Source organism: Scyliorhinus canicula, chromosome 8, assembly GCF_902713615.1.
Source record: "Scyliorhinus canicula chromosome 8, sScyCan1.1, whole genome shotgun sequence".
NCBI lineage: Eukaryota > Metazoa > Chordata > Chondrichthyes > Carcharhiniformes > Scyliorhinidae > Scyliorhinus > Scyliorhinus canicula.
In genome coordinates this window covers 130,156,361-130,183,149 of record NC_052153.1, presented here as the reverse complement: position 1 = coordinate 130,183,149, position 26,789 = coordinate 130,156,361, and the positions used below count along the sequence as shown (strand labels likewise).

Below are 26,789 nucleotides of genomic sequence, written 5' to 3'. Positions count from 1 at the left end.
TCAGCCCCCTCCAACCTTCCCTTCACACCCCCCAACACCCCCTCCCCACCACTGTGAGCCACGCGTAGGGCGAACGATGCCCCCTTTGTGTCCCCTGAGGGCTAGGTCTCCCAAGGTCTCCCATAATCATCGGGGGATAGCCCATACTGGCAGAGAGGTGCAGTTATGCTGTAGGAATCCTTACCTCCTTCGAGGAGCGTACCATGGAGGTGACTGGGGTGGCCAAAGACAGCTACGGTCAACCATGCGGAGGCTGGTAGACACCGCAGAGGTGAGGAACCACTGGGCTTCACCCGGAGGACCTGTCAAACGTGAGTTGTTGTTGCCGAACTGATCCATCATTCCACTGACCACATGTCCATTCTCTTGCAGGTCCTCTGCCGATGGCGCTGGCCCATCCCGGGCGGCCCCCTCCCGTGACTCAGAGGAGAACACCTCAGAGGAGAGCTCGGGGGATGCAACCATAGTCGCGGCACAGCTGTCATCGCACCTTACAACAGCGCAGATGCACCGCATCTCGGTGGGACATGTTAGTGCATAGGCTTTGGGGGCACAATCTGGTGAGTACCACATTGCTGCCGATATAAATCAGGTGGAGGGCTGCTGGATCCCAGGACCCAGCTGGGTCCCAGCCTGAAGCTGGAACTGATGGAGACAATAGGGTGCAGCCCCGACATTCAGGGTGAATTGTCAGTGTAATTCCAGCAGATCCATAGCTGATTGGAGGTGCCCAGAAGCTACGGGTGCAGGAGATGGCGTCAGCATGCGTGGCACCGAGGCCAATACTGATAGGATGGTGACCGCAGTGGAAAGCCTGTTGCACTACATCGGCACCATTAGTGAAGGTGTCGCAGTCGGTGACTGCCATGGGTGAGGGTCTCGGCAGAATGTCCGACTCTCTGGGGTATGTCGCCCAGTACCAGGCCAACGTTGATGAGTTTCTGCGGGACATGTCCCACTCTCAGATGGGAATGACCGGGGTGCTGCGGAGTGGGCATTGCCAAGGCACTGCAGGGCATGTCCCAGTTACTGAGGAGCATCGCGGAGGGCGTTGATGCTATGGTGCAGACCATGGGGAGCTGCCAGGGCTGGCAGAGCCAGATGATGCAGGGACAGCCAGGGCTTGAACCAGCTGCCCACTCGTCCCAAGGTGAACCCAGGGCTCTATGGGCACTGACTGGGAGGGCGCTAACCCGCACCCGTCTCATGGAGTGGCGACGGTGGCCACTAGTCCCTCCGAGTTCCACGCTGCGTCTCAAAGTCAGCACACGGGACAGGGTGGCGCAACTGTCCCTGCATGTGCCATTGACAGGTGTACCATTGCCCTCCGGTCTCAGAGCCCCCAGAGGGTACCCGCCAGTGGCAAAGGTAAGAAACTGGCTGCCTCCAACTCAGATGTGCATCCTGGGGAAACACCTAGACGTTGTGGTAGAGCTAGGAGGGCCAAGCACGTTGAGGATCACGGAGAGCACCGGGGGGTTGGAATCATCGACAGAGTGGGGGACTGTGAAACACATTAAACACCTTTGAGCACAACCATTATGATGCCTGTCACTTCCATCCGCAATGCAGCCTGACCTCCAACCTGTTTTCCCATCCCTCCAGACACCCCCACCAACCCCCCCCCCCCCGCCCCGCACGCAACCACGCTCCAGCCGTTGACGTGTCCCCGGAGCTGTGACACATCTCCCGGATATGCGGATTTTGGCTTGCCTCACATAGTGTTGAAGCACCGTGTCCAGGCTTCAAGGTGCTATTGGAATTCCAGGCAATGACTCCCACATGCTATATAGCCCGCCCACCCATGGGAATCCAGTTGGGATGTGTGAAACGTTCACTTAACCACAATTGCCAATTCCCTATTTCCAATAGCCTTCAGACGCACAGCCAGAGGCCTCGGTATTCGCTGGGCATTATGGGTGATCGTTCGCCAGATGGGCAGATAACGGTTGCCCCCGGAACGGGTAAATGATCCAGGGGTTGTCGTGGTGGTGCTGCGAGCAGTTGCATCTCTCAATCTTCCTATGATGGCCCGCCCCCCCCCCCCCCAAATCGAGCATTGTGGTGGCATTCCCAGCGCCCCAAGGTTCTCTGCCTGTGGCCACTTTTCTGGATACAAGCTGAATATGGGAAAGAGCGAGGTTTGCCATATTGAGACCAGAGGGCAGGAGAGGTTGCGGGAGCTGCCCTTCAAGGTGATGGGGGCAAGTTTCAGGTACTTGGGCATCCAGGTAGCATGGGGCTCGGTGGAGCTTCATAAATTGAACTTGGCTTGGTTGGTGGGGCATATGAAGGGGGATTTTAAGAGGTGGGACATGCAGTCACTGTTGTTGGCGGGACGGGTGCAGACAGTGAAGATGAAGGTGCTGTCAAGGTTCCTGTTTATATTTCAGAACCTCCCGATCTTCGTTCCAAAGTAATTTCTTTAAAACGGTCAATGTGCTGATCTCGGGTTTGTGTGGGCAGGGAAGATCCCGTGAGTCAAGAGGACATTTTTGGAGCGGGGGCGACAAGGGAGACGGTAGGCATTAACGAATATAATGAATTACTACTGGGTGGTTAATATCGTTATGGCTAGGAAATGGGTAGTGGGGGACAAGCCGGTATGGGGGGAGGATGGAGGCGGCTTCTTGCAGGGGAACGGGTTTGGGGGCATTGTTGACAGCACCTCTGCCGTTCCCGCCGGCCAAGTATTCCACAAGCCCAGTGTTTGTGTCAGCCTTGAGACTATGCGGGTAGTAGAGGCAGCACCTGAAACTGGAGGGTGCCTCGGTGTGGGCACCGATTTGTGATAACCACAGGTTTGTACCGGATTTGGGATGGGGGAGGGTTGAATACGAGATTTCTTTGGGGGGGGGGGTTGAATGTGCGATTTTGGGGGTTCTGGCAGGGGGAGATTGAGCGGTTTGGGGATCTGTTTATAGCGGCAGCTTTGTGAGTTTAGAGGATCTGGAGGAAGAATACAAGCTGCCCAGTGGGAATGGGTTTAGGTACTTACTGGTCCAAGATTTCATGAGGGAGGTGCCGTCCTTCCCCAAGTTGCCGCCCTTGGTGTGCAAGATAAGGTGCTGTCGAGGAGGTAGTAGGGGAAGGGAAGGTGTCCGAGGTTCACAAGGAGCTGTTGGACTGGGATGGTGCTCCAATAGGATATGTTAAATGGAAGTGGGAAGAGGCCCTGCGGAGAGTGAATGCGTCATCGTTTGCAAGGCTCAGTTTTATTCAGTTTAAAGTAGTTCACAGGGCACATATTATGGTGGCAAGGATGAGTAGGTTCTTTGAGGGAGTAGAGGACGGTGTGCGGGGAGGCCTGCGAACCATGTGCACATGTTTTGGGGTGTCCAAACTGAAGGAGTTCTGGCAGGGGTTTGCGGATATAATGTTCGCGGTGTTGGGGATAAGGGTGGTCCCGAGCCCACAGGAAGCGATATTTGGAGCAGCGGAACACCCGGGAGTCCAGGGGGTGAGAGAGGGGACGATGTTTTTGACTTTGCCTCCCTGATAGCCCGAAGACAGACTTTGCTTGGGTGGAGGGAGTCGGTGCTGCCGAAAGCGGGGGTGTGGGTATGTGACCTGGCAGAATTCCTGTGGTTGGAAAAGATCAAGTTCATCTTGAGAGGGCTTCGTTTGGAGCTGGAAGCTGTTCAGTGACTTCTTTAAGAAGGATTGAGATGTCAGCAGAAGGGAAGAGGGGGGGGAGGGGGGGGGGGTGTGAAGAGATAAGGGGGTTAAAATGGGGTGGGGGGGGAGGAGGACGGCAGGGGGAAAGGGCAGGGGGCGGATGGGTGCTGGTTATTTGTGTTGCACAATTTTGCTTCTGCTCTTATTTGTTGTGTTTGTTGTTTATATAAATGCCTTAATAAAATATTTTTTAAAAATTTCTTGATTTTGTATTAGAACCAATTGAAGGCATCCATTCTGCACAACATTTTAAAAAGATCTGAACGAGTGGGCTTAGAGGAGACCATGAACATTACAGGAAGTCCTTTGAATTTTTATTGGATCAATATGAAGCAAAGCTGTAGGGAAGAAATATCACAGAAATATTTTTCCAATAAGATTCATCTTCAAAAGTGATTAAAGATTTCTGTGGATCAAATTGCTTTTTTATTGAAGCAGCATTTTTGAAGATTTCAGTTCAATACAGAATTTACATGTTTGCTATTGCGTAATAAATTTGACTTATATAAATGATGGAAAGCACAAACAATATTTCTGTCCTAAACTAAGTCCGTCATAGAGGTTGCATTAAGTCTCATGCATCATAAAAGCAATCAACAGTTCAAGCTAAATAAAACGAAAATAAAATTTGCAACAAAAATGTTTTTACGTACAACTACAGGATTCAATAGGAAATCATGATGTGAATGCACGTGACATTATGTTAATCTTTTGTAACAAATGTTCAAACATGATCGTTTCTTTGCATTCATACAGCAATATTACAGATCACTGGTCATGTTAAAATAAAACCATTCAACTAAAAATAGAGGAATCAGCGTGCTTCCCAGTCATGACGGTATATTTGAATTTTCAGTTGTTAAGATGCAAAATGCAGAAAATATGAAGGTAGAAGAGATCATCTAGATATTGGCATTTCAAAAAAAAATTATCCAAAGTGCAATAAATGGTACTGTAGGAATTTCTTCAAAGAAAGCCAGCTATATATAGGTACTGCTATTTGACAACCAGAAGTCTAAGTGATATTGATGGCCACAGATGCAACTGCTATGCAAAACTTTATTGCACATGCATTTGAATGCAGACCTTTATTTTTGTTTAGTTATTAGGATGATGCGAGAAGCTTCTTGTGCAGCTCTTCCATTCTGAAATCCTCTTTCTGTTTGGCATTTTGCAGCAAAACCTGGAAGTACAGTAAATTCATTAAAGAACAAAAACGGTTTTGAGCACATGAACATAGTTTATGGAGTTTATCTGGCATGTATCTGACCCATAAAGATCAGGAAAGTCCCAGTGTAAAATGTAGTTTATGAAAAATGAGCTGAACTCTGTCCACACCAACCTTTCAAGACTGGGAGTTCCAGATTCCCACCACCCTCTGGGTGAAAAAGATTTTCCTCAAACCCCTCTGAATCACCTGTCCCTTACCGTAAATCTATTCTCCTGGGCTATTGACCCCTCTACGAAAGGGGAAAGATTCCTTCCTAGCTATCTTATCTATGTCCCTCCTAAGTTTGTACACCTCAATTTTTGACTAGCGGCACATGGTGGCACAGCGGTTAGCACTGGTGCCTCACATTGCCAGAGACCCAGGATCAGTTCCGACCATGGCTAACTGTCAATGTAGAGCTTGCAAGTTCTCCCTGTTTCTGTGTGCGTTCCCTCCGGGTGCTCCGGTTTCCTCCCACAGTTCAAAGATGTGCAGGTTAGGTGGATTGTCCATGTTAAATTGCTCCTTAGTGTTACTGGGTTAGGGCAGGGGCATGGGCCTGGGTTGGATGCTCCTTCGCAGGGTTGGTGCAGACTCAATAGGTTGAATGGCTCCTTTTGCACTGTCAGGATTCTATTCTATGAAATCAGTGATGGGCTTGTCACAAATGAATTCAGCTTGTGCTGGCGGCTGTGGGACAATGAAACAACAGGGTTAGTATTGCGGACCATGATTAGGATTCAGCACCTCTGCAGCAAGTGCATACGTGGGGTCATTGGTGAAAATTAGTTTGCCTTGCCTGCATTACTCCAATAACTAGGTAGCTGGTTCACACATAACCTCTTACAGCTGATGCCTTTTCGGCTGGGCTTAAAGAGGATGTGCTGATCAGAATTATTGGAGCAAATTCCAAATCTTGTGAGGGAAGGTGGGTGCCAAGCTGAATTTCAGATGAAGGTTGCACATTGCTCTGGATCAGGCTCACCTGATGAAGGAGCTGCGCTCCGAAAGCTAGTGATTCCAAACAAACCTGTTGGGCTTTAACCTGGTGTTGTAAGACTTCTGACTGAAACCAAATATAACCAATCAGAGTTACAGCACAGAAAGAGGTCCTTCAGCGTATTGTGTCTTCACCTGTCATCAAACACCAAAGCTTTGACAAAGAGTCATCCAGACTTAAAATGTTAGCTCAGCATTCTCTCCACAGATGTTGTCAGATCTGCTGCGATTGTCCAGCATTCTCTGTTTTTGTTTCAGATTCCAGCATGCACAGTAATTTTCATTTACCTATCCATTCTATTCCTATTTTCCAGCACTTGGTCCATGTAGCTTTGTATGCTATGATGTTTCAAGTGCTCATCTACATGCTTCTTAAATGTTGAAGGCTTCCGCCTCCATCCCCTTTCAGGCAGTGAGTCTAGATTCCTACCACCCTCTGGGTGCAAAGGATTTTCCTCAAACCCTCTGAATCTCCTGCTCCTTACCGTAAATCTACGTTCCCTGGTTATTGACACTTCTACTAAAGGGACAAGTTCCTTCCTTTCTGTCCTATCTATGTTCCTCATAGGTTTGTACATCTCAATCAGGTCCCCTCCCCCTCAATCTTATCTGCTCTGATAAAACAACCCCAGCCTAACCAGCCTCTCTACATAGCTGAAATACTCTAGCCCAAGTAACATCCTGGTGAATCTCCTCTGCACCCTTTCTAGTACAATCACATCCTTCCTATAGTGTGGCGACCAGAACTACACACCATTCTTAGCTGTGGCGATTGTTTTATACAGTTAGCTGTGGCGATTGTTTAATACAGTTAGCTGTGGCGATTGTTTAATACAGTTTGCTCATAACCTCCCTACTCCGCCTCAGCTGATAATGGAAAAGTATTTCATATGCTTTTCTTAACCTTAAATCATCAAATAAATGATTTTTTATTTAAAAGCAATTTAGTATTACTGAAAAAGAGCATGCTGTTAAAGCTTTTCACCTTGCACTCATCAGGGCAGACTCAGGAATTCCAGATTTAAGAGAGCAACAAGTTATACTATATTTTTTCATTCATTTGCAGATCTGGGTGTCGCTGACAAGGTCAGCATTTATTGTCCTTGAGAGGGTGGTGGTGAGCTGCCTTCGTGAACTGCTGTAGTCCCTGTGGTATAGGTACAGCTACAGTTCTGTTAGGGAGTTCCAGGATTTTGCCCAGCTTCAGCAAAGTAACAGTGATATATATCCACATCAGGATGGTGAGAGACTCAGAAGAGATCTTCATGGTGGTGGTGTTTCTCCTTTGTTGCTGCACTTGTCCTACTAGGTTGTAGTGGTCATGGGTTTGATAGGGTCGCCAGTCTTTGGGACAGATGGCCCACATAGCTGGCATCACATTGTCACTGAAAATTGTTCATTATATTACACATTTATGCAGTGGGCATCCTGTTAATGCAAAATATTACCCGTGCTGTATTGCAGAGTAACAATGTAAAACAGCTAACTTCACCTGTTGCTGAAATTGAGATACCTGACCCTTCCAGGGTAATTTCAGGTAGAGCAGGCACTTTTCAGGTACAAAAGTGGCAGCCTTAGGCATCAAGCTTCATGGGGCTTGGGCCCAATTTATGAGATTGCTAATGAGGCCAAACTTATAACATACAGAACTGCAGGAAACTCAATTCGCATTAAACAATTTAGTGTTGTGCTTCACTTGGGCCTTATAACCGAGACTAGCGATAACAACATCAATTGAATATCCACTTGTTTAAAAATAAAATGGTTGATCTTACTGCGATAAGTTCATCGTCATTTTTGGCCCACAAATGTCGGAGGAGGTACCAACGTGCCACTGATGCAATGCTCTCTGTGTAACCTGGTTGATATACTACTCTCTCCAGCAGCCGTCGAGTTTCTCTGTAGGACAGACACAAGAAAAATCAATTCATTTGAACTATTTAGCCACCAAAGCCCTTCAAGGTTTAGAAACAAAGTCCACAGGTTAGAGTCCAAAGACTGACTCTACGTTCGGCTATCTGCTCCACCCAAACTTCATCAAGTCGTCACAAGTTGGTCTCTCCTCCTACTCATCTCAGAGTTTCGCCCCCTTCATACTGTTACAGATCTCTGGTCTCTATTTCTTTCTGTCCTCTAAAATCCTTATCCCTATCTTTGCACTCAATCATACTGAATTTCCACAAGATACTGTTTCTTCTTTCCTCAACCTGTGCATTAAGCACAGCCTCAACAATTTCAACTATTACCCCAGCCCCCTTACTCCTCATAATTCACTGCCCTCTTATCCTCCCTAACCTCTCCTTTCACATAAATTCTCCTACCCATATATATGGCTACCACTTTGACTTTGCCAACTCTAGTGAATGAAATGAAATGAAAATCGCTTATTGTCACAAGTAGGCTTCAAATGAAGTTACTGTGAAAAGCCCCTAGTCGCCACATTCCGGCGCCTGTTCGGGGAGGCTGGTACGGGAATTGAACCGTGCTGCTGGCCTGCCTTGGTCTGCTTTAAAAGCCAGCGATTTAGCCCAGTGTGCTAAACTCAAACATGACAAGATTGCCTGACAACTTGACTGCATCTCTCACCAGTCATCCTCTTAATTTTCTTCAATTCCTTTCAACACATGACTATGAATAAATTCATTTCCAGCATCCACAGTTTTTGTTTTTATTATCCATTAATAAACTCTCCAAGTAACTTGCAACATCACGTAAACAATCTCAATTATCTTTAGTTTCCATTCAAGGTGATAGTTCCTTAGTTATTGATTTGCTCAACCACACCTTTAGGGCGGCATGGTAGCACAGTAGTTAGCATTGTCGCTTCACAGCTCCAGGGTCCCAGGTTCGATTCCTGGCGTGGGTCACTGTCTGTGCGGAGTCTGCACGTTCTCTCCGAGCCTGCGTGGGTTTCCTCCGGGTGCTCCGGTTTCTTCCCACAGTCCAAAGACGTGCAGGTTAGGTGGATTGGCCATGATAAATTACCCTTAGTGTCCAAAGGGGTTGGGTGGGGTTGCTGGGTTACGGGTATGGGGCGAAGTTCTGGGTTTAAATGGGGTGCTGTTTTCAAGGGCCGGTTGGAGGCTCGATGGGCTGAATGGCCTCCTTCTGCACTGTAAATTCTATGTTCTATGTTTACCTCTACGTTCGAGCAGTATTTGTCAAACTATTTTGCCCAGATCCCGTTTTTACCAACTGGCTGACCCATGGTGGGCGATCTTGGCGACTCACCATATTCTCTTGCATTTAATGTGACAGATGAGCCTGCCTGGTGCTCATGATCTCACTCCCATCAGGTACACAGGAGGAGAGAGCTAAGCGCATACCAGGAGTTCAGCCGGTTCCTTTGTGCCGTCTTCATCTTTTGAGGGTGGAAAATCCAACCTCGCACGTGTAGGTCGTTGTGAAGGGCAAAAGCAACAAAATGCTTGTTTTGCTTAGCACTGGATACTCCTCAGAGACGATACACTAGAATGCAGACAGCCTCATTGACTTGTGGCATATGTTTAATGTGCTGTCACAGGTGAGGCGCAGGAGTTCAGTTTTTTCATTTGGAGTCAGCTGTAAGTTAATAATTGACTCTGGGTTCTCAAATTGAAAAGGGATTTACACCCACCCCTTCTCTCAAAATCTGAAACATCTCCTCTGGAAAGTAGCTCCAAAAACTGTTGATCAGTGCACCCACGTGCAACTGAATAAGGTTTGCCAGTCCATTGACAGTTAATTAACAAACACGGTTTTCTTCGATGTGTCATAGCACTGGAAACATGTAGTAGTTTTGGCTTTCTACTCGTACTGCCAAACTTTCAGCGATTTTTGGAAAGCATCTAATTCTTCACAGTATCGAAAACCATCATTATCTTTCCCTTGTACTTTGAGGTTCAGTTCATTTAGAATTGATAAAATGTCTGCAAGATAAGACATAGGTAGCATCCAAGTTTCATCAGCAAAAGAATCAGCCAAAGGAGATTTCCCAAGGAGGAAAGCATGGATTTGATACCTCAGTTCGTAAAATCTAACAAGCACCTGACCCCTTGACAGCCAACATACCTGTATGTGGAACAATAAATGGATGTGCTCGGCCCCCATATCGAGCACAATCCCTTAAAAAGCCTGGTATTGAGTGCACTGTGTTTAATGAAATTCACAACTTTCACAATTCCTTTCAATGCCACTTCAAGATCGGATGGAAGTCCTTTCGATGCCACTGCCTCATGGTGAATAAAACAATGATTTCAAACAACGTCCTGACCAGCTGCCTCCTTGATCCTTAATATAATTCCACTGTTTTCCACAGTCATGTTGGCTGCTCCCTCTCTTGTGATTCCTGTACTGTAAATCCAGTTGAGCCCACACTTTCCAACCAAATAACTATTCAATGCTTCATTAATCTCTACACCAGTCATGTTTGTTGGCAATGTCAGGTAGCACAGCAAATCGTCAACAAATTCACTGTGCCAAACATACCTACTGTAAACTGGCAAGGTTGCACAATCTGAAACATCTGTACTTTCATCCAGTTGTATTGAGAACTCCTGTGCTGATTTTAAATGAGAAATTAGCTGGGTGTCTAAATTCTCAGCAATATCACAAATTCGGTGAGCTATTGTGTTATCACTAACAGATGCCTGTCACTTTCGCAGCTAACCTCATCTAGGGATGGACAAACTATGTCTACTGCTGCAGGAGGATTAATCTCTCTGCTACAGTGTGGGGTATTTTCTCTTTAGCTCCATGGTAAGCTACCATGTAAGAGGCTAATTGTACCTCGTCATTCAATGTAACATTTCTGCTGAGGACTCCAGGTGACGATTTAAGTTCTCGCTGCGTCCTTTGAAAAAAATCAAGAGGTTTAACCTCGAACTTGCCATGCTTAGTTAGTCTTCAAATGCCTTTGAAGTTTTGAGAGTTTTAAACTTTCATTTGCCAGTGCTTCCCTGCATATAACACACATGGGCTTCGCATCCTGATTTGTACTGCCACAATTAATAAAGTCGTACTTAAAAAATATATTTATACTGCTTTGTTCCTGATTTCAGCTTGTTAATGGGTTGCTCAGAACTCGTGACGGCAGTGTATGGGGTGCGTGACCTGCTCTCTACTGCCGGTTCCGGTGGGAGGACTCCATTGTTTGTTTCTAGAAACTGGCCCTGGGACAGCGCGCTGACATCAGGAGGAGGTGGTCCGCTCGGCTAGGCTGTGGGCCTGCATACTGCCAGATCTAGCTGAGAGGTACGCATGCGCAGGACGGCTGGCAAACTTAAAAGTTGTTTGCGGCCGGCATTTTCAAAAGCCAGTCATGGCCATTGGCAGTTTCTCCCACAATCGGGAACGCCGTGACTGATTGCGATGAGACCCTCCCAATACCGCCCACGACCTACCTGTAGGTCATGACCCCGAGTTTGATAAACCCTGCTTTAGAGCATTTCCAGAAAAATCCTTGCCATGCCCGAATCTGTCAATCCCCCAGTAAAGCTCAATCTCTGCACCCCTATGTATGTGGGGTGTCAACTTATATGCTCCTGCAGCACAAATAGTTTGAATTAATTGTTTGAACTGGTTTGATCGCATCAAGTTCTGCCTTAAATAAAACTGAAAATGCTGGAAATTTTCAAAGTCGGGAAGCAGTTGTGGAGAAAGCAACAGAGTTAATATTTCCCATTGATGACTTCAAAATCTGCTTTGCTGTCCTCTACTACATCGCCACTTCTCTTATCTGTTTCACAGTGTGTTATTTGAAATTTTGAAAATATTCGAAGCATACAAATATAACATTACCGTGCTCCCATTTTAACTATAAATTGCAGGAGTGCTTGAAGTAGACCAGCAAGAGGACAAAAAGAGATCTTTTGAGCTTCACTGGTTGCTTCTTTGACTAGTGACATCCATCGATTGTTTTGAAGTTTAATCTAAAAAAAAAGTCCAAATGTAAAACTATTACACGTTACATTGACATTTCACTGACCAGACAATAATTGCAAATCCAATTAACTTAAGTCCATCAGATGTTACCTTTCCTGGCCCATACATTTACTCAGTCACAAAACTATATTGGTTAAAAGGTTGATATAAAAGGTTGACCAGTTGATATTCTGAAAAACCTCGAGAGGTGGCAAGTATTTGCATACTTTACCACATCAGGCAAGGTAAGCACTCTCAAAATTAACGTGATAATCAGATGTCCTGAATATTCTTTGTCAATGGAAATCTTCAGATTAAGTTTATCCATAATGTAGAGGAGCATGGTGATAAAGGTACAGTTTTTTGTTTGATCCAATTTTTTATAAATTAGCATACGAACTTTAGTACAACGGTATGCCTCACAATCAAAAGATGATGGGCTGGGAAGGGTGCAGTACTTGTAAATATTTTGGACTTGTATTACAATTTGATTTCAAAATTAAGTATCATGCTGCTCGGACTTCCGAAGGCGACATGTAGGAGGAGTTCACACATTGGTAGCTCCCACTAGAATCTTCGGTTTTGGCCATCATCACCTGGTTTTCGGGGAGAATTTGTATGCATAATCGTCCTAGTTGAGACGTGGTTATTATAGGATGTCCAAAAAGCAAAGAAAGAATATTGGGATGAAAGGAGCGAATGCTAGCCAGCTGCCGGCAGAGTTGACTACAGTGCAGAGCTCATTGGGAGGGAAGATGGTGGTGGCAAGCTCTCAGGGTGGATAGGCCGGCAGAGGTGATGGCAGCTGAATTGGAACAGCAATTCGCCAACCATTTTGAATGACAAGGGAGGGAGATGATGGAGACCCTCAAGCAGTCGGTGTAGGACACACTGGCCCCGATAAAGGAGGCTCTTGGAAGGACATCAGAGACGGTCGTGGGCATGGTGAAGCATTGAAGGGGGTGAAGGAAACACGATCGCGACACAGCGACCAGTTCACCTCTCTGGAAGCGGAGCTGCTAAAGGTGAAGAGCAGAAATAAGGGCCTGAGAGTGAAATTCGAGGACTTGGAGAACAGGTCGTGGCAGCAGAACCTTAGGATCGTGGGGCTGACTGAGGGAGTGGAGGGCCTGAGGCCAACAGAATATTTTTTCAAAGACGTTTGTGAAGTTGCTGGGGGGGCAGAGGACAACATTTTCCCTCTATCGAGTTGGATAGGGCTCAAGGGTCACTCCGGCTGAAACCACGGGTGAAAGAGCTAACAAAAGCAGTGACAGTCTGTTTTCACAGCTATCAGATAAAGGTGATGTTCTGAGATGGACCAAGCAGAATCGTGAGGGGAGGTGGAAAGGCAACGGTATTCAAATATACTAGAATGTCACGGTGGAGCTGGAAGAAAGGAGTGAAGCCTTTAATAGGGTTTATAAGAGTGGAATGCGTTTTGGGGTGGTCTATCTGGCGAGGCTGAAGGTCACGCATAACTCCAGGGACCGTTTCTTTGAGATTGCAGAGGTGTTTGTGACGGCTGAAGGACTTGGACTGAACTGAGATTGGAACCGGAACTTTGTGGTTGTGATGGGTTGTTGAGGGGCATTGTTGCAACAAGTTTTGTGTTTTCTTGCATTTAATTTCTTTTGGTGCCCTCTATTTTCTTTGTCCATAGTTCTGGTTAATGATGTTTGGGATTTGCTCTTTCTGGTTTGGTGGCTTCTCTCCTCTTCTTGATTTTTAAGGGGTTGGAGAGGACATTTGGACAAGGGGAGGAGAGCAGCAGTTTCAGGATGGAGTAGGGGGATGGGGAGTTTTGATGCTCGAGGTGGAAGGTTGGGGGTGGGGGCTCTTTGTTGCTTTGCCGAAAAACACGTGATGGGGTGGTGGGTAAATCCCACCCAACAACTTTATCAAGCAGGAAACAATAAACCATATTTTGTGATTAAACCCCCAAGATGTCCAAAAAGTTTTAAAACCCTAAAACGGTGAAAAGAAGCTTGCACTCAAACTCACATAGTTCAACTTGCATAAATCAATTACACTGGGCTAATTAGGTGTGGGCATAGGTATTGTAACACAAGGACACTGTCCTCCAGAGAGGAGAATGGTGGTATTGAAGAAGGACACAATTACCAAGGTAGAGAACATAGTTACTGAAATGGATTTTAAAATATGCTTGTTTAAAACAAACAAACTTCATGACTTGGTATGATAACCAATAGAGCCACTTGCGTATTTTCATTGTTAATATGTATCCCTTGGGAAAAATGAATCTGGGGATATGAACATTTTGTAAAGTGGGCAATTAAAAAAAAAAACTTTTATGTGATGTAGACCAGCATTTATTGTTCATCCCAAGGTGGTACTAAAAGCGAGTGCACTGTTAAATGCAGAGTTGTTATGTCAGGGAGGGAGCTAATGAAAGAAACAGACAATGCTTTCTTTAACCTGTTCTGCAACCTAAATGTTCCTATTTATGATAGTGGGTATTGAAATACAGAGTGTGGGGTGTGTGTGAGTGGTTGTGGTTGAGGGGACAATGAGGGGGTGGGGAGTGAGGGCATGGGAGAGCAAGCACGAGAGTGCAAAAGTGAGAGCCCATAAGGGAGAACAAAAGTGAGAGAGCGGGAGTATGTATGAGTGTGCGAGCGAGAGCAAAAGCGAGAGCAGTGGTGTAGCAGTACTGAAGGTAGTGGCATTGCCACTGGCCTAATAATCTAGAGACCCAGGGTAATGCTCCAGGGACCTGGGTTCCCACTAGGGCAGATGGTAGAAATTGAATTCAATAAAATACTGGAATTAAAAGTCTAAAGATGACCATGAAACCATTGTCAATTGTTGTAAAAACCCATCTGGTTCAGTCAAGTCCTTTAGGGAGGAAATCTATCGTCCTTACCTGGTCTGGCCTACATGTGACTCCAGGCTCACAGCAATGTGGTTGACTCTTAAATGCCATCAAGGATGGGCAATAAATGCTGTCCCAGTCAGTGACACCCACATCCCATGAATGAATAATAAAAAGAAACATGTCCAGACTGCAAGTGAGCAGACACAGACACACATCTCTCTCTCTCAACTCTCCTGGCCACCATCCTCCCTTGCCGCTCTTCAGCAACCCCCTTCCACCTCTTCGCTCTATTGCCCGCCCTCTATGGGGTAAGAGGGCGGGGTAGAGTGAGGGGGGGGGGGCTGAAGAGGGGCAAGGGAGGATCGCGGCCAGGAGAGTTGAGAGAGAGAGAGAGAGAGAGAGAGAGAGAGAGAGAGAGAGAGAGAGAGAGAGAGAAAGAGATGGAGAGATGTGTGTCTGTGTCTGCTCACTTGCAGTCTCAGGATTCCCACTCACACAATCACAAGTTCAAGCAGTGGGTGAGGATGAGTGAGTGAGCATCGAGAGATTGGGACTGAGCCAGACAAACCCTCTGTCCCCTCGTCATTCATTACTCTTTTTTAATAATAAATTTATGCCTTGATATTGCTTTATTATTTACTCAGCAAGTTGTTTCTTTCTTGTTCAATGTTGTGCCAAACCTAGTCTTTCTGAAATTTGTTCACCAACCCCTTGAGTGAGAAAAAAATGGCAGTGTGCCCACCCCACCCCTCTCCAGGTGAAAAGGTTGGGCAAGCCTTTCTTATATACTTAATGATACAGTTCTAAAGGGTGCAGGGACAGAGGGACCATGACGTTCATGCTTGTATGGATTTTTGAAGGTGGCAGGGTATGTTGAGAAAGTAGTCTAGGTCAATGCTGGGTGATCCATCACGTTTCATTCCTTTTTGCTAAAAGACTTTTGTAGTGGTTACGAGGATAGATCATGGAATGGGACTGACTGGATTACTCTTCAGAGAGCTGGCATGGCCTCAATGGGCCAAATGGTCTCCTTCTGTTCTGTAATGACTCTAGACTAAGTACATGCCAAACCTATTGATTCGGTTGATTTGTTCTGAATTAAGGAAAAGGCTCATGGTGCCACTGTATCAGTCATACAATTCATAGTTCAATCGACTTATGCCAGATGTAAATTTGGAGTTGTGACTTTCCTTGAGGCAAGCTCATGATTTGAACTATGCACAGTAAGAAGTCTTACAACACCAGATTAAAGTCCAACATGTTTGTTTCAAACACTAGCTTTCGGAGCACTGCTCCTTCCTCACCTAGTGTTTGAAACAAACCTGTTGGACTTTAACCTGGTGTTGTAAGACGTCTTACTGTGCTCACCCCAGTCCACGCCAGCATCTCCACATCATTTGAACTATGCAATTATGGAAAATGTAAAACTAAAAACCACAGCTCGCCTTTTCATATGGAGGAAGACAAAGTTGCAGAGTTATCCACCCAAACCTTTTGAATATAGCTTTTAGAGCTGCTGGAAGAGGTCTACGTTCCACCCTTTCAGTTACACAAGGGAAAATGTAGGGAGGAAAATAAAATGACAACATTTGGATGACAAGAAGGAATGTTTTACACATGGGCTTCAAATAATCAGAAACAATTGTCTGCAAATACGACAGTTCCAACTATTTAATTTCCAGAATATAAGTTTATAATTTTCTCTACTGACAACAAAAATTGGATTTGTCCACACATTATCATCAATTTATAGCTGAATGTATTCAGTGCTCTTCAAAATCCTGCTATGAATTTACTAAATGAACTGCTACCACCCCAAGGACAGAGAAAAGCCTTTTCACAAAGTGCTATTGTATCAAGGAGTTTGGAAAGGGTGTAAAATAGTCACCCTTGCCTGAAAATTAGTAATAGAACATAGAACAGTACAGCACAGAACAGGCCCTTCGGCCCTCGATGTTGTGCCGAGCAATTATCACCCTACTCAAACCCACGTATCCACCCTATACGCGTAACCCAACAACCCCCCCCCCCCCCCCCACTTAACCTTACTTTTTAGGACACTACGGGCAATTTAGCATGGCCAATCCACCTAACCTGCACATCTTTGGACTGTGGGAGGAAACCGGAGCACCCGGAGGAAACCCACGCACACACGGGGAGGACGTGCAGACTCCACACAGACAGCGACCCAGCCGGGAATCGAACCTGGGACCCTGGAGCTGTGAAGCATTTATGCTAACCACCATGCTACCGTGCTGCTCCAAATGATCAAGATCAAGAAACCTCAAATGTTCTATTAAAGCAATAGCTTGCAGCAAGAATCAAGCTTTTAACCCTAAGATTTAGAGTGCAGTAGTGACAAGTGGGGTTTTAAATTATTTGTACAAAATAAGAAAACCTTCACTTGTGGTAGGTATGCCATCTCACCAAACATCCAAAAAAATGTCAGACTTACCAAAAATATGTACAGTTGCAGTTAATAATCAAATCCTTACCTTACTGAGTGAGAGTGCAAGGAGTGCTAATCGGAGCAGACTTGACAACTTGCCATTCATATCGCCTTTCTGCGAGGATAGTTGCAATCCTTGCCTATAGCACATCTCTGCGGCCACCATCAAACCCTGAGATTTATACACTTCTGCCAGCCACTAGGGGGAACCAGAGATTAAAAGATGAACATAAATTGCTGTCTATGTTTAATGTAGATATCTCACTGGGTGATGTTGATTCAGTAATATTATGTAACGTTTTGCGGTTAATCGGTTTCTGAAATACAATAGAATGGCAAAAGTACATTTGTATGATTAAAACAGGAAACTGAATCTGTATGTCAGTGCTGTTTTAATGATAAGTTTTCTTCAGTGAAATTCTGGGTAAGTGTAGTATCATTTCCTTTGATTGATGTTAAAAAATACAACTTAAACTCTCCAACACTTAAAGTTCTTGGTAACTGGTAAACTAAGAAATTCCACTCTTAATCCCCATCATAGAGATCGTCAAATCTCAGTGAGACTTCCCTTGATGTCAGTGGTGAGAACAGTTGTTTTGCTGCTGACTGCAAAATCTGGGTCATTCAGATCCGAAATCAGTGTTGTCGAAGTGGGCATGATTTTTAAGAGAGTCCCACCTATAAAAAGCATTAGTCTGAAATAGAAAATCCATATCTGATTTGGGACTAGTATGAAAGGACAAGAATGCGTCTATCTAGAAACGACACTCCTGACTTTGCCAGATTTAGAGGGATGATAGGGAGGAGGTTCCTTGACTTTCATATAAATCAGATGAACTTCTGTCATTAGGGGCAGATCTTGGATCCCAATCTACCCAAAGGGACCACAAACTAATGGGAGGATTTCTAAAAACACGATACAATGCATTTACTCTTACATTAAACGACATAGAATATACAGCAGAGAAATAGGACATTTGTCATAAGCAATCCATGCTAATGTTTATGCTCCTCTCAAAGTTCTGCCCATTCTTTCTCGATAAAAACTTTCACATTTGCGTTTCAGATGACAATTCTTAAAGATGATGTTCAGATGGTTCTTAGAATTATAATTTACAAAAGAAACCAATGATTAAGTGGAGAATACTTCGATGTTTAAAATCGCCGATGGTTTAGGTTAAGAATGTTTTCACCTGGAATGCAAGAGTCCGATCAACAGAATAATCTACAAAAATATTGAAGTGTTTTTAAATTCCTGCCGTAAATCATAGTGCTCAGAGAACGATAACAATAAATCAAACTTAGAAATGACTATTACAGTAAGTCAAAACCAGAAACTAAACATACATGCCAAGCTGTTACTGATGAGAAGTTCGACATCACAGCCTTCTTCAGCTCTTCTAGAAAAGTATCTGGAAGCTGCTGGTGCGAAAGCAAACGCTGTTCACATTGAACCTGTCTCAATAATAGGAACACCGCTGTGTGGTCTGGGTGCCTCTTGAGAACCTAAGATAAAGGAGTCCATCAATAAAAAAGTGCTTGATAATTTAAAGACCATCTTTAATTCGTACACTTCCTTCCCCCATGCAAACTTCCTTTTAAGTTCTTTGACCAAGGGTAAGCTGCACCTCCTAATATCTCCTTCTTTGGATCAGTATCATGTTTTTGTCCCATTGCATGTGTTTTCTTATTTGTTCATAGCATGTGGGTATCGCTAGCAAAATCAGCATTGCCGATTCCTAACTGATCTTCAAAAGGTGGTAAATGAGCTGCCTTTTGAATTGCTGCAGTCCTTGTGGAGTAGATACATATACAGGGCTATTAGGGACGGAGTTCCGGGTTTCTGTGAAGCAAGTTGGAATGTTTTCCTACATTAAATGCGCAACTCAAGTTGTTGTTGTTACAATATATTACTGTATAAAGTGATACAGTAATATAGTAGTACATTATAGTTGATGATAGGACATTTCCTCAAGTCTCTATGTCCAAAACAGCACACCAAAATTTTCACTGGTGGCAATAGTATCTCAATAAAATGGGTAACAGGATCACTGTACTCAAAATACAGACTTTGTAAAATTTATCCCTATTTCCAAAATTCTTTTTTTTTTAAGGTTTGAAATCTTTTTGGCCTGAAATTAATAAAGCCACACCCTGCAGAACAATAAATTGTTGCACACATATGAAACTGCTGTTTGAATTATACAGTACTTTAGTACAGAAGGTTTCAGCTTCAGAGTGCCTGCCCATTTCTTTTAATCCAGTTGCGGCCTGTTGCAGAGACCAGTTCTCCAGGGATCGAAGATAGAGTGCTGGTATGTCCTTCTCGGTTTCTACTGCAAGATAAAACAAATATAAGAATTATATACCAAAGAGAACACCTCCCCCTAAAAATAAACCACAAAATTAAACAATAGCACAAATACCAGATATAACAGGTTAATGGAGAAGACTAGTGAAAAATGTACATCCAATATACATGCTATAACTAGTAAGCGCACTCGGCAGTCTTACAAGAATGACATTGGAGAAGACAAATCTTAATTAAGGTTCTGAAAGTATGAATAGGATTTCAAGATTTGTAAGTATGAGGTAAAAGCAGGATACATAATTAGATGAATGTTGAAGCAAGCAGTCTTAGTAATAGATTGGATTTGAAGCTCAGCTCAGAGTATATGGAACACAGAAATTAAAAAATATAGACAAATCTTTATAGGCATCCTACCATGTAAATTAAAATTATAAAATGCATCACTTACCTTTTGCTGTGATTGTTAAAACAAACATCTCCTCTAATGAAATTTTCTTCGGTTTTGTATCCTTTAAATGTGATAATGTTTTTTCCGTGTGACAGGCTGCCATTAAAACAGCCCAAACCGCAGGATCATCTGCAAAATAAAAGTCAGTCAAGTATATAAAAATGTAATTATTCTCATCAATTAAGGACCAGACGTTCGCTATTTTTGTATGTTAAACATATAATACAGAAGAATGAAACAGCAGTAAAAATCGAGTTCTAATACCTTAATTTTATATTTCGAGATGACAAAAGGAGAGATTTTTTTTGATTTTAGAAACCAAAATGTTAATCAAGACATTTTAAAAAAGAACAGTTTAAGAATCCTATCTTATTTCAGTTTTCCTCTTGGTATGGTGCTCAATTGGATATCCTCAGCCTTATTGGTAGATACGTGGCCAATCAGAATTTATCTGTTTATAAAGTGGTTAAACAGTGATTTAATGGCTAACGACATTATTGGAGCTGTGCAAAGTAGGAAGATGAAGGAAATTAAGCACAGCAGCCTGATTCACATTAATGGTTATTTCTGGATTTTAAATATAGAAACATTGAGTAAGCCATAATTGAAGATTTAAAAAGCACTTGCATTGTTTGCATTTGTGGTTTGTATTGACAATTATATTTAAATCAATTCATTGGTTTGTTATAATCCTCTTTACACTTATAATAATTGTGGGGGTGAATGGTGGCGTCATGGTAACAGCATTGAACTAGTAATCCAGAGGCCCAGGCTGATGCTCTGGGGACACGTGTTCAAATCGTACTACAGGTGGATTTAAATTCAATTAAATAAATCTGTAATATAAATAGTATGAGCAACTCCGACAATGGCAACTATTGCCGATTATTGTAAAAATCCATCTGGTTTACTCGTATCCTTTAGAAGGAAATCAACCTCCTCACCGGTCAGGCCTACATGTGACCCCAAGCCCACAGCAGACAGAGTTAAGAGATGCTGAGTATTTTCAGCATTTTCTGATTTACAGCAACCACTGGTTTTTGTTTTTGTAGTAGGATTTGGGCATCAAGTTCACAAACCATGAAAGCAGAACCTCAAGTGGATATAGTGACTTGAAAGAAACTGATAATATATTATCCATATCAGTGACAGAAGCAGAGGCACTAATCATTGCTAGATGGTTGAACAAAAGTGGGTTATTGCAGCAGAACAGGCACGAGTTCAGGACTGCCCCTTGTATAAAAGATACCGGTCGGTGGCACAGTCGTTAGCACTGATGCCTCCCAGTTCCAGGAACCCAGGTTGAATTCCGGCCTCGGATGACTGTGTGAAGTTTGCACTCTCTCCCAGTGTCTGCGTGGGTTTCCTCTGGGTGCTCCGGTTTCCTCCCACAGTCAAAAAAGATATGCAGGTTGATTGGCCCTTAGTGTCCAAAAGGTTAGATAGGGTTATGGGGATCGGGTGGAGGCGTGGACTTGAGTAGGGTGCTCTTTCCAAGGGCTGGTGCATACTCGATGGGCCGAATAGCCTCCTTCTTCACTGTTAATTCTACGATTCTATAAACACAGGCTTCTTGTGCTGAATGCCATGTTTTCATGTTATAATTTCTATGTAGTGCTGTGATATTATTGTTTAAAAACTGATGTTAGCTGATAATGGTAACCTGTCGCCTCAACTGATTCAGCTTTAACACTACTTGGTTCATGGTGTTTGCTCAGCAACCAGCACTAAGAATGCTTAGATAACTAAAGTCTCTCCTTTGAGAGACCGTTGTCTGGTGGTGATTTAACCTGTCAGGCGAGGGAAAGCAGGGCCTTTATGATAACCTTAGCCATATGGGAATTTGAACCAAAGCTGGAGCCGTTGCTCTGCATCACGAACCAGCTGTGCAGCCAACTGAGCTAACTGACCTCCCTTGCATAAAAGTGAGTTTGTGGCTAATGTCTCCAGTGTCAAGCAGACTGATAACCAATACACAAAAGAGTTGGTTCTGTTATCAGTACAGATTTCAAGCAAATGGAGTTATTGGAACATCCAGTGGACCATTGGAGAGTTTATCAGATACTTTGAGACTGATAATCTTGGAAGATTAATGCCAAATCTGTATTAAATTTATCATGAGGATTCCAAGTTAAATATGTGCAGATTTGTTTTTGCACAATTGCCTTCCAATAATGAAGAGTCTCGCTGAATCTTCAATAAAGATGAACCCAAGCTGTGCTCAGACAACAAACAAAGTAAAGCAACTGTCATATTAAGTAGCACATGAAGCCATAGAAGGTGACAAGAAGATATCTTGATTAACTGGATATACAAAAGAATACCTGAGGATAATCGAAGAAGAAAAACAGTGGACACAGAAACCATACTATATGGAACTAACGTCAAAATATTTTTAACACAATAGACAATCTCCCCATTGGGAACCCAAGCCTCTTTTAACACATACTGGGGTGGGGGTAAGTATTACTTGAAGCACAGACTGGTATTCTTACCTGGATACAAATGGACTGCCTTTTGAATAGTCTTTAATGCATTATCCTTGTTATTGTCTGCTGCATGTTTACCTGCTGCCAACTGATTTACAGCACTGCACAAAAGTGCATTCTGGAAGAAAAAACAAATTTAAGGCACAAAATGATCAAACCATGAATGTTTCATGTTTAAAATGTTTGTAAAGTGTAACTTGTTTTGTAAGTAAGTCGCAATTAGTGATTTTTGTCTGAAAAATAAACAAAAAGCAGCACAATTATCGCTTTTGCTTGAATTTACCTTTGTCTGATGAGAACTTAGAATTTGTGCAATATTGCCAGCTACTGCCCCAGCCTATCAAAGAAAAAATGTTTGAGAAGGTCAAGATATTGTTTTGGATCATATCACAACATTCAAATAAATTAATCTATCTTTTTATCTACGAAGAGTTTTTCACATTGATGAGATTGTTTACATTTGTTTATAAAGTATTTGCAGGAATAACTCTTAATATGAAGAACGCACTCGTACAGTTTATATGCTTTTCTGAGTGTTTTAAAGCAGGAAGTATTTCTGAGTATGTGGGTGTTTATATTCCAGAAAGCCAGGTAGTGAGAGTAGTACTGGAGCCAATCTTTACACTTTAATAAGTATGATGTATGGAGTGACACATTACAAGCATGTACATCTTAACAAAAAGTTCCGGACTTAATCCATTTGTCGGAGCACAAGTGAAATCCCAGTTAATGTCCACTGCCTGCATACAATTAAACACAAGTATACAATTATGGCAAGGAGGTGGTGGGAATTCCTGCAATGCTTAGAGTTAAGTGGTGTGGTGAACTGCTATTGGGCAAGGAACAAATCTAGCTGTATAGACCTCGAGGAAAGAAAAGCAAACAAACTATAATTTTCTTAGCAGAGCCTGAAGTCCATTCACTGCAACAATAATATATTCCATTACTGTTCTTCCTATATATTTGTGACACAACGTTCTCTCTAACATATGCAGGCAAGGAAAGTATCACAGTGAAACAAGCAGGTTGCTCACAACTTTTTCAGTTCATCAGGAGACATTTCTAGCATAATGCAAGTCATGACTTTTAAAACATAAACTGCCCATGGAAAAATATAGTTCTGAGAGGAATTTGTAGCTCACCCAGTACGGAGAAAATTTAGGGACAGTGCTTATGACAGGGGTGTGGATTGTGCTTCATTACACAACCTATGGCCTTTAATATAATTAGAGTCCTTGCATTTTCTAATGTGCTAGGCCTGACAGATCAATGATGAACAGGTTAGCACGGTGACTGTGGGATGCTTCTGTGGGATGTACATCTTGCCCTTCATAAGCCCGTCACAGTGCTTATGAAGGGCAAGATGTACATACAGGTCCGTTTAGGAGACACCAGCTTCATTTCCAGCAATGAATTTTGTAGGGACACTCCACTTCAAGCCACAATTCCCCATGGAGGCAATTTAATACGTAATATATCTTTCCTTGTTTTTTCCTACTGTAATAGAAACTATCTAGTACATATCATATTAGACTATTCAAACCGCTATACAAGTAGACTAATATTGAAACCCCATCCTAAACTTTCACATCTGAGTCTAAGGATTCAATGACAACCCGTGATAGCAATGGAGAGCTGCTGGCCTCTGACTGGCCCCTGGCTCTTGTCAGGTGGGATTTCTGTTGCCGGGATTCTAAATCACAGGGAAGGCCAAGCGATGGCCAGTTAAGTCCCTGAGAGGTACTCACTTCGATGTCTGATGTTGTGTTTGTCCACTCAAATCACATTTTTCTGTGCTGTCCTATTCATCTGTTACCAACAACATTGCAGGCAGCAACATCCCTAAAATTCCTTGCCACTGCCAAATAATTTACCTAAAATATTTCTTTATTTCACTGTAGGTAGCTGAGAGTTATATAAAAACATAAGAACTTTTTTTGCCAGTAAAATACTCCAAAAAAATATCCTACATCACAGGATTTTAAACAAAAATATTGCTAACTTACTTCTGCCATTTGGGGAGTATGTTGAGGAACAAGTCTGGATAATAATGTCCAAAGGGCGGGATCAGCTGGATTGCTGTGAAAGAATGTTTTAAACATTTGTAATATAGTTATACTTTTTACAGTTAACCTACAAATACAATTTTTGATAAGAGATTAGGTTCCACAATATTCAGGTCTGTAAGTTGCATGAGAATCCCCCTAAAAGGCGCAAGTGTATATATTTCAAAATTGAAATAGTTTTTCACAGTAACAAGAAGAGGGTAAAATAAAACTTATGGAATTTACTTTTTGATTACAGAGTTCATATTACCGCACAAAGATACCATTACCAAAAATCAGTAATGACGAAAGGCAGGTTCCAGGTAAGCAGAGACCAGGGGCGAAATTCTCCGGTGACCGTCGCAACGCCTGGGACCCGGCGCCAAAAACGACGCTGCGGACTCCGGCGTCGGGCCCCACGAAACATTGCGTATTCTCCGGGCACGAATGGGCCAGCAGCAGCGTTCCGCCATTCATGTCGGCGTCACCCGCTGACGTCGGGCGACGTAATCAACGCCTCCCGGCGTGACTACATAAAAGAGGCCCCCCACCCCCCCCAACCCACCGGCACTCGCACTCTGTGATCTCTTCCCCCCCCCCACCCCCCAACACTCGCACTCTGTGATCTCTCTCTCTCGCTCTCCCCCCAACCCACCGGCACTCGCACTCTGTGATTTCTCCACCCCCCCGGGCCTGTCACCCACCACCACGATGAACGGCATCAACCATCAGCACTGGTTTAAATACCTGTTGTGATTAACGCCGACGTGACCCGTGGCCAGGCCACCGTGGGGGCACCTCCCGCTGACCAGCGTGATTCCCGCCCCCGCGGAATCTCAGAGGGCGGAGAATTCGGGACACGGCGGGGGTGGGATTGACACTGGCCCCGGGTGACGGGGGGGTCGGAGAATTCTGCCCCAGATCTTTCTGCATTTGTACGTGGACTGAAGAGTCGCAAATGGTGCTGAAAATTATACAATCATCAGTGAACACCCCACATTGAACCTCATGTTGGGAAGAAGTAATCGATGAAGCAGCTGAGATGGTTGGGCCTGAGAAACTCCTGCAGTAATATCGCGGGACTGAGATTACTGACTCACAACCACCACAACCATGTTGAAGTTATGAAGACAGGATCTACTGTAATATCATTACAAATAATCAAAACTGTGCATGCAATATATATATATATATGGTAATAATTCTGTTGTAGGGTTATATATTATAGGGACCTAATACACTCTTATTTCAAATGACCAGTTTTTAGTAAAAAATTACAAATTCTCATCTGTATAATAAGGTATGGGTTTTACATGAATTTTCCTTACCAATGAATAGCTTTGGCAGCCTGTCTCTGCACAGCTACACTGTTAGCTTGCAAATAAAACATCCCTGAAGAAAGAAGGCAGGTTTCATAGGTTGAATTGATTTTGTCCAAATGTTTGAACAGTTCATTAAGTGCTGCTGTGGCAAGAGTGGTATCCTTCTTCGACAGGCCCAGAGCACACAAAGCCTGTAGACTTTCTATACTGGGCTCCTTCAGCATGGAACTTTTAAACAAAATAAATAAGTAGAATTAACAGCAGAAAATGAACTTTGCAGTTTATGCTATTCTATGATGCAAGTATTCCAGATTGGCAGCCTTTATCTAATGCATCCAAAATTATTCAATACATTAAAGAAAGAAAGCAGCAAGGAAGAAGAATTTACTTGGTGTCCTGTCTTTCAAACTTGATGTACATGAATTATTTTCATGTGCCGCCACCGTAATTAAGTAAATCTTACATCATTTTGCATACAAAATGCAGGCCCAAACACAGTCTAAAAATTAAAGCCAGTCCATTCAAGACTTAAATCCAGAAACACATTTGCATGCAAAGAGTGATAGAAGTTGGAACTCACAAATGGAAATTGATGCTGGAACAATTGTAATTTATAAATCTGTGATGGATAGATTTTTTTGTTAGTCAAAAGGACTAAGGGACAGGGGCAAAGGCTATGCAGTTAATATATGGAGTCACACTGCAGATCAGCCATGGTCTCAACTGAATGCTCGTACAGACTCAAGGGGCTAAATGTCTACTTCTGTTTCTATGTTCCTAAGTTAATAAGATACAAGAGCAGAATTAGGCCATTTGGCCCATTGAGTCTGCTCTGCCATTCGATTATGGCTAATCTCATCCTGGCCTTAACTCCACCATCCTGCCCATTCTCCATAACCTTTCAAGCCATTACCAATTAAAAATCTTCACCTTAAGTTTACTCACTGCCCCAACATTCACCGCACTCTGGTGTAGCAAATTCCACAGATTCACAACCCTTTGGGAGAAGTAGTTTCTCCTCGACTCCATTTTAAATTTGCTACCTCTTATTCTAAGACTATATCTTGTTATAGAATGCCGCACAGGCGGCGCCAGCTG

General features: G+C 43.5%; 1 protein-coding gene across 3 annotated transcripts in view; it reads right to left on the bottom strand.

The window, feature by feature from the left end:
* Window positions 1–4,081: 4,081 nt before the first annotated feature.
* ttc37 (tetratricopeptide repeat domain 37) overlaps window positions 4,082–26,789 on the bottom strand; it is a 130,649-nt gene continuing 107,941 nt past the window's right edge. For 2 of the 3 annotated variants that reach the window (XM_038805244.1, XM_038805246.1), the window contains 11 exons: window positions 25,698–25,919; window positions 24,331–24,403; window positions 22,608–22,661; window positions 22,331–22,442; window positions 19,836–19,964; window positions 19,288–19,412; window positions 18,424–18,582; window positions 17,123–17,275; window positions 11,666–11,796; window positions 7,663–7,786; window positions 4,082–4,861 (listed from right to left, as the gene is read on the bottom strand). In XM_038805244.1, the coding sequence (XP_038661172.1) occupies window positions 4,784–4,861; window positions 7,663–7,786; window positions 11,666–11,796; window positions 17,123–17,275; window positions 18,424–18,582; window positions 19,288–19,412; window positions 19,836–19,964; window positions 22,331–22,442; window positions 22,608–22,661; window positions 24,331–24,403; window positions 25,698–25,919 (1,360 nt within the window). In that variant the 3' untranslated portion in view covers window positions 4,082–4,783. The remainder of the gene's footprint in view (window positions 4,862–7,662; window positions 7,787–11,665; window positions 11,797–17,122; window positions 17,276–18,423; window positions 18,583–19,287; window positions 19,413–19,835; window positions 19,965–22,330; window positions 22,443–22,607; window positions 22,662–24,330; window positions 24,404–25,697; window positions 25,920–26,789) is intronic. The other variant, XM_038805245.1, reaches the window with a different exon arrangement.